Genomic DNA, 7951 nt, shown 5'->3' on the forward strand with positions numbered 1-7951 from the left:
ACATGTGTTGGAGGGGATGTGGAGAAAGGGGAACTCTCTTCCACTGTTGGTGAGAATGCAAGTTGGTGCAGCCTCTTTGGAGAACAGTGTGGAGATTCCTCAAGAAATTCAAAATAGAACTTCCCTATGACCCTGCCATTGCACGACTGGGTAATTACTCCAAAGATAGAGATGTAGTGAAAAGAAGGGCCATCTGTACCTCCGATGTTTTTAGTAGCACTGGCCATGGTCACAAAACTGTGGAAAGAAACAAGATGCCCTTCAACAGATGAATGGATAAGGAAGATGTGGTCCATGTACACTATGGAGTATTATGCCTCCATCAGAAAGGACAAATACCCAACTTTTGTAGCAACATGGACGGGACTGGAAAAGATTATGCTGAATGAAATAAGTCAGGCAGAGAGAGTCAATTATCATATGGTTTCACTTATTTGTGGAGCATAATAAATAGCTTGGAGGACCTGGGGAGATAGAGAGGAGAAGGGAGTTGAGGTAAATTGGAAGGGGAGGTGAATCATGAGAGACTATGGACTCTGAAAAACAATCTGAAGGTTTTGAAGGGGTGGGGGGGTGGGAGATTGGGTTACCAGGTGGTGGGTATTATAGAGGGCACGGATAGCATGGAGCACTAGGTGTGGTGCAAAAATAATGAATACTGTTATTCTGAAAATAAATAAAAAATAAATAAAAAAATTAAAAAAATAAATTAAATTAAAAATAATAAATAAATCTCAAAAGTATCACATTACTTGCAAATATATGACAAACACTAATAGACACATAGTAATACATGTAACATTGCTAGCCATTATTTCCAACAATTATAAGGAAAATTTTTGTTTGTTTTTTATATGATAAAATTTTCACTCTCTACCTTCACATGCCAGCAAAGTAGGGAACAGTGATATTTATAGTGAATTATGGGGGTAATCCACAGAAAGTGACCCTGCAGTTCCAAGGGTGATGGAACTGGGAAAGGAGTTTATTGCATTATAAATGTATATCATGTATTCATGTATCTGGAAGTAAGATTGAACATGGTGAATCTGGGGAAGCCTCTGGCTCTGACACACTTCCCATGTCCAGGTGAGCACACATGCACATGGCCCACCCATGTCTCGCACATCCACCCAGCTGCACTGGTGTTCAGGCCCACCCACTGCCACACCCTGTGACTGTGACCTCATCTCCATAAGTGGCCCCTAGGTGTGGGGTCCTGGTAGTATGAAGTAGCTCTTTATTCTGTCAAATGCTCTAGACCTGGCCCTCACTAGGATCTACCCTTGGTCCCTTATTGCTGACAGATATCTCTGAGCAGGGGCCTGAGGCTGGCAGAGGGCCAGGTCATCATAAGGATGTTCTTCTTGCTGCTTGCCATCTGGGCAGGGCTGGCTCCTGTCCAATGTTCTCAAGGCCGTCCGTCATGGCGCTACATCTCCTCTGAAGTAGTCATTCCCAGGAAGGAGCTGTACCATGGCAAAGGTGTTCAGATACCAGGCTGGCTATCCTACAGCCTACATTTTGGGGGCAAGAGGCACGTTATCCACATGCGGCGCAAGAAACTGTTTTGGTCCAGACATCTGCTGATGATGACTCAGGATGACCAAGGAGCCTTACAGATGGACTACCCCTTCCTCCCTCCAGACTGTTACTACCTCGGCTACCTGGAAGAGATTCCTCTTTCCATGGTCACTGTGGACACATGCTATGGGGGTCTTGAAGGTATCTTGAAGTTGGATGACCTTGCTTATGAAATCAAACCCCTCAGCAATTCCCAAAGGTTTGAGCACATTGTTTCTCAGATAGTGGCAGACATGAATGAGACAGGACCTACCTATAAACTGGGATATAGGGAGGATAGAGATCCCCTATTCTTTCAAGCAAATTCCAGTGTTGTCCCCAGGATCTCTAGTAAGATGTATTCATCCCATCATGGAAATATGAAAGCACTTGCCCTAAGTTCCAACTCAATGTATACTGTGTTTAACAATGTGTCAAAATGTGCCCAATTCCTGATAAGGGTATTTAGTTTAATTGACACATTCTTTCAAGCTATTGATATCAATTACTATATTGGATTCATGATCATTTATGATCAGGAAGATCCAACTTACTTGGAGTATTATCATGAGGTACATAGCCCATATGTTCGATATTATCAGTCTTTTATATATACCGTTCTTGAACCACATTCATCCATAATTTTAATTAAAGAAGGGCCAGAGGATCATAATTATGAACCTGAGTTATATGGTATTTGCCATAAACAAAACCTCATCATGCTTGGTTACCTAGGCAGACAGTATCTATTGTTATCTATCACAGCAGCACAAAAGGTGGGAAAAAATTTTGGTTTATTCTATGATGGGAAATTTTGTTTTTGTCAGAGAAGGTCCATGTGTATTATGCACAGACCACTGTCTCTGACAGATTCCTTCAGTAACTGTTCCTATATGCATGTACAGCACATAGTGGGTCGTGGGAAAGGTGAGTGCCTATTCAGCACCAAAATGGTATATTTAAATAAAAGCCTGACCCACGATCGTTGCGGAAACTACATACTGGATCAAGGTGAGGAGTGTGACTGTGGCTCCTTCAAACAGTGTTACAACAACCTCTGCTGTACAAATGATTGCACCTTCACAATAGACAGCAAATGTAATACAGGCCGATGCTGTACAAACTGCACCTATTCCCCTCCTGGGACACTCTGCAGACCAATCCAAAATATATGTGATCTTCCCGAGTACTGCCAAGGGGAGTCCTTGGCATGCCCTGGTGATTTCTATATGCAAGATGGAACCCCATGCACAGAAGAGGGTTACTGTTATCATGGAAATTGCACTGACCGCACTGTGCACTGCCAAGAAATCTTTGGCAAAAATGCTGTGAAAGGTGCAGATGCCTGCTATACCATAAATAGAAGAGGCAATAGATACGGACACTGCAGAAGAATTGAAGGGAGAATGAAAGCTGACTTCTGTGCCATCGAAGACATTTATTGTGGAAGGCTGCAATGTGGTAATGTCACACACCTCCCCCGCTTGCAAGAACACGTGGGATTCCATCAGTCTCTAATCTCAGGATTCTGGTGTTTTGGGCTGGACTCACATCGCTCCACAGGAGCAAATGATGCTGGTCACGTGAGACCTGGTACCCCCTGTGCTCCCGGCAGGTTCTGTAACAACACTTACTGTAATGGCAGTGTGGCCCATCTGAATTATGACTGTTTACCTGAGAAATGTGGCCACAGGGGGATTTGCAACAATAACAGAAACTGTCATTGCCACATAGGCTGGGGTCCTCCATGGTGCATTGATAGGGGTGCTGGTGGGAGCATAGACAGTGGACCCCCTCCAAGTAGAGTGCGGTTAGTCTTGCAGAGTCATGAATCCCTGATATATCTGAGAGTAGTCTTTGCTCGAATTTATGCCTTAATAACTGCACTCCTCTTTGGATTCACCACAAATTTAAGAACTAACAAGACAGTTACAGTTAAGGAAGAGAAAGTTGGTGAAGCTCATCATGAAATCAGACTGCAGAGCCCTGAACAACAAAAGCCAGTCCACAGGAGAATGGCTGAAACTACAGTAGGAGGAGGCAAAGCTGACATCCATGTTTCCAGGAGTCTGGATGAGACACAGGCGTCTCAGCGTACATCACAGTGGTCCCTGCCCACAACCCTGGGGACTCTGCGTACATCCCAGGGGTCCCAGCATACAGCACAGGTGTCTCGGCGCACATCACAGGTGTCGAGGCTCACAAAACAGAGTTCCAGGCGCACATCACTGGGCTCTCGGCACACAGCACCAGTCTCTCACACCAGTTCTGTGATAGGTCACTGACAAGCACTCTGAAATAAAACTTGAAAAGTGCACAGTGGTGGTGTATCCATATCTTTGTAAGACTATAAGAACCCACATAGAGCCAAGACATTGTCCAAAGTACCTGAGTCATCATCGGAGAATTGAACCGAGGTCCTTGGGTGCAGAATGAAGGGAAGTTGCCACAGGCTCCTGTATGGCAAACTCATTACATTTCTACAAAATGGTGCTCATGACCAGTGAGAATTTTTTTTTAATTTATTTTTAATTTATGTTCAGCATAACAATATTCATTGTTTTTGCACCACACCCAGTGCTCCATGCAATCCATGCCCTCTCTAATACCCACCACCTAGTTCCCCCAACCTCCCACCCCCCAACCACTCAAAACCCATCAGATTGTTTTTCAGAGTCCATAGTCTCTCATGCTTCACCTCCCCTTCCAATTTCCCCCAATTTCTCGGGTAATTTCTCTTACTCCAGTCCCAAAGAGGGTCCAGGATGATGGAGAGCTACTCCCCACCCATTCTGCCTGTTCCACACTGGGGTGGCTCTGGGCAGGAGAAGATGACTTGCGTGTGATCCCAACTAGTGCAAGCTGCACAACCCTGAAGAGTTACTTTCTGAATACAAAACTGAGACCATTATCCTGAACATTGAATCCCACTAAATTAATCAGAAAATAGGCAGAAGTGCCCACTGATGACTCTGGAATCCAAGAGAGCCCTAGGAATATTCACCCCTCCCTTCTCTCTTAGTCTGAAGCTGAGCACTGACATTAGCTGTGTAGGTAATCACAAACAATGAACTTACTGTTCTGAGCTGCTGCCTGGGCCAAGGACACAGAGTCCCATGAAACTCACCACCTCCCCCCAAAACCCTTGGATGGGCACTCCTGGGAGTACCACTCTGGTTCTCCCAGGCATTTTTTAAAGTAACCACACAGAGGTGAGCCTGTGAAACATTAAGGACCTCAGCCCCATCCACCTCCTTTGTGATTAGGTTCTTGCTGTCCTGTTCTCTATCTCCTGCTCCCTGAGGTCTATGATGGTGGTCAGGCCTAACCTGGGTCATTGTGCCTCCCTGGCTTCTGGGCTCAGTAAACCATAAAATCTGGAACTCCACTTCCACTGTGGAGTGTAGAGAAACCACACCTCTAGTCAGAATGGCCATGTGGGTCTCATGTCCCCAGAGGGGGAGCTCAGATGCCGAGGAAGTCACCTGTTTACCCACTATATGTAACTGGACACAGACTGCATGTTCATAATTCAATACAGAAGCTTTGGGTCCCCAATATAATTGTCCACAAGGGTGGGTTTGGGAAACCGCCCATGCCCCCAGCAATGCCTTGGAGCTGAGAATGCCTCACTCGCCTCCTCACCCAGATCACTCAGCTTCTCTGAGGAGGAACTGCTGCTTGTTGGTGGTCTGCAACATTGCTTGAGCTGATGACAGGTGTTTCCAGAAGACCCAGCCTAATTTTTAATGATGTAAAAGGTCATACTCTTGGCACAGACCCACCAACAGGCACCAGTCTGGGGATCCCCACGTGTGTGTATTTCCTATTTGTCTCTAAACAATACTAAGCTGGATGTTGGGGATGGTTGAGATGAGCTATAATTACAGGAGCAGGCCTGAGTTGAAAACAGGGATGCTAACTTGGAAAGTAAGGCCCTGCCTATTTCCCCATGTAGGAAACTGGTGTATAGACTATTTGGTTCTAGGATATAAAGGTGGTGCCCTTAAGTTTCTGCCATTTGAGAGACCAGCTGCTCAACACTTTGTGGGGCTTCAGGGAGTTGGTTATATATCTTAGAGCAGCAGCCCTAGGCAGTGACATGGCAACTGTACCATGGGCATTGTGCCAGCCTGTGCAGACATTGGCCAAGACAGGTATTCCGTGTGGGTGCACCCCTTGTTACTGTCCCCAATCACCTCCAGACTCTCAGGGGTTGAGTGGGACACCCGAGCACAAAAGGCTACAATTCATTAATTGAGGAAGAGGAAACTTCCATCCCAGGTGTTCCCAGTCACCATGTATCAACATGTCCAAGGACCAGCATGAGTGAGACAAAGGGATAGACAACCACACCATCATAGAAATGCAAGGTTTCCTGGAATTCTTTGTCCTCATGGATGGAAACAAGGGCACCAATATGCTGTTGTGAGTATTTTGAAATGCTTTTGAGCTGTTGCTTAAGCACCTATCATGTACCTACTGCCTGGGATGGACAGACCCGAAAATTCAACATTCTTTGAAAACAATGAAGTATTAAAGGTCTGCTTTTAGGGACTTCCTGGTGGACCCTCCACCCTTGTCCCTGCTCCCAAGGTCTATGCCAAGCACACCAAGAAAACAGGGCAAGAGGTGCAGGCCCAATGAAAAAGGAAGCACTCTGAGGAAGAGCCAACTCAAGACCTCAGTCCCACTGAGGTAAGAAGGAAGAGGGTCTCGTTGCTGGGTCATGGATTTTTGTGGCAGGAACACCCAGTGCCTGTGGTGGGGTCAAGCACAGGTGAGGCACACTTCCTCTTAGGTAGAACTGGGACGGTTCAGTGGGAGTATCCTTTTGCCTAGCACCACCATCCCAGGAAACTTGGACCATTTACAACAGAGGAGACACCTCTGTTGCCAGAATCTGAGGAGTTCTTCATCAAGTACAGCCCTAATCATAAGCCAGTGCCTTTATAATTCATAGTAATACCGGATTCAGGACAGCAGGTATTAGACATAATCGATGCTATAGTCAGATGTAACAAGGAGAATTTTGCTGAAACACAAGAATTTTTATTTATATTTATATTTATTTATTTAGCCACAAAGGCTAAATGGTCCCACATTCTCTACAAAGGGCAAGAGAGTGGAGGGTCCGAAGGGTGCAAGGGGCATCTGGGCCCCTTATCACCCTCAGTCAAGTGGTGGCACTTCATTCCAGCTCCTTTCCAGTGGAGATGGGTGACCCACACCTCTCATATGGGCAGCTCTGAGATCAGAGTTCCCTAATGAGTTCATCTCAGGACTGCTGGGAAACAAGTCTGAACTTTTTTCAGGTTCCTGAGGCTCATCCAGAGACTGCTGGACTTACCAATCAGGGGTTTCCATCACCTCTCCAACACCACAGCCCCAGCCGGGTATGGAGAGCTAATGGGAATCCAACCCTGACAATCGGTGGGAGGTTGGCTCCTGCTAAGGCCCCTGTCTCAGGACCTGACAGTTCAGGAGCCTGTCACTCGTCCAAGGACATCCACCTATATCCATCTCTATTACGTCCAGACGCACACATACCCAAGCATTGCTGCTTTCATTGACCATGGAGCCACGTTACACTGCTTCCCAGGGACCCCCCAAATATAAGCAAGGGGTACACTTTAGGTTATCTGTAGAACAGGCAGGGTAGTAGAAGGTGTTCAACTTCCCTGCAATGTCACTCATGGAGAAAATTTTGCTGAAACTCTTTGAGTGACACTTTGGCCCTGACCTTTCCTGGTAAAGATACATATGACCTGACATCCTGAAGGCATACTGTGGGAACACAGAAGTACATGATCTCTCTGGTGGGAGTGTCCATCAGTAGGCTGTAGAACTGCCACTCCTATCCCTGCCAGATCAAGACTGTATATACTGTTTGTAATAGGGGACTGAGTAATATGAGCCTATAATTCAAGGTTGCTTGAAAGGTGGTGTCATTAACCAGACCATGTCTCCTTTCAGTTCCCCCATGTGTCAGACGTTATAGCCCTTATTTGCAGGTGGCCATTTAGAGTTGACTAACAGAATGTACATAGCCAGGTCCTCTCCTACAAGTTCCATTGTCAATACTGTGCAGTCAGCTGAGGACATTGAAGGAGCTGCAGGGGACCACACCACAGTGATTGATCTAGCCAGTACATTCCTTTCAACATCGATGGCAGAGAAGTTCCAGCCAGGGTCTGTTTTCACTTTATGTACCTGTACCAAACTGCCTGTGGTCAGTCTTGACAGCCACACCGACATGATGATATTTGCACCACCACCGCCCTCGCCCAGTTCCAGGTGAAGGCCTATAGTTCTGGTCTGGGTGAATGAGGCCCACTGTCACTGGTCATGCTGCTGTCTGCACACCCCAGTTCTTATGTGCACCTGA

At 46.2% G+C, this 7951-nt stretch overlaps 1 protein-coding gene across 1 annotated transcript; it reads left to right on the top strand.

Moving 5' to 3' along the window:
* The first annotated feature begins 1255 nt into the window (after window positions 1-1255).
* LOC116590053 (disintegrin and metalloproteinase domain-containing protein 21-like) lies at window positions 1256-3865 on the top strand. Its single transcript, XM_032341731.1, has one exon. It carries the CDS (start codon window positions 1359-1361, stop codon window positions 3846-3848), a length of 2490 nt encoding a protein of 829 aa, XP_032197622.1. The 5' UTR covers window positions 1256-1358; the 3' UTR covers window positions 3849-3865.
* Window positions 3866-7951: the final 4086 nt, after the last annotated feature.

Source organism: Mustela erminea, chromosome 5, assembly GCF_009829155.1.
Source record: "Mustela erminea isolate mMusErm1 chromosome 5, mMusErm1.Pri, whole genome shotgun sequence".
NCBI lineage: Eukaryota > Metazoa > Chordata > Mammalia > Carnivora > Mustelidae > Mustela > Mustela erminea.

Bases quoted from the DNA above. Each gene is read 5' to 3' on its own strand.
- LOC116590053 (XM_032341731.1), top strand. From the start codon at position 1,359: ATGTTCTTCTTGCTGCTTGCCATCTGGGCAGGGCTGGCTCCTGTCCAA.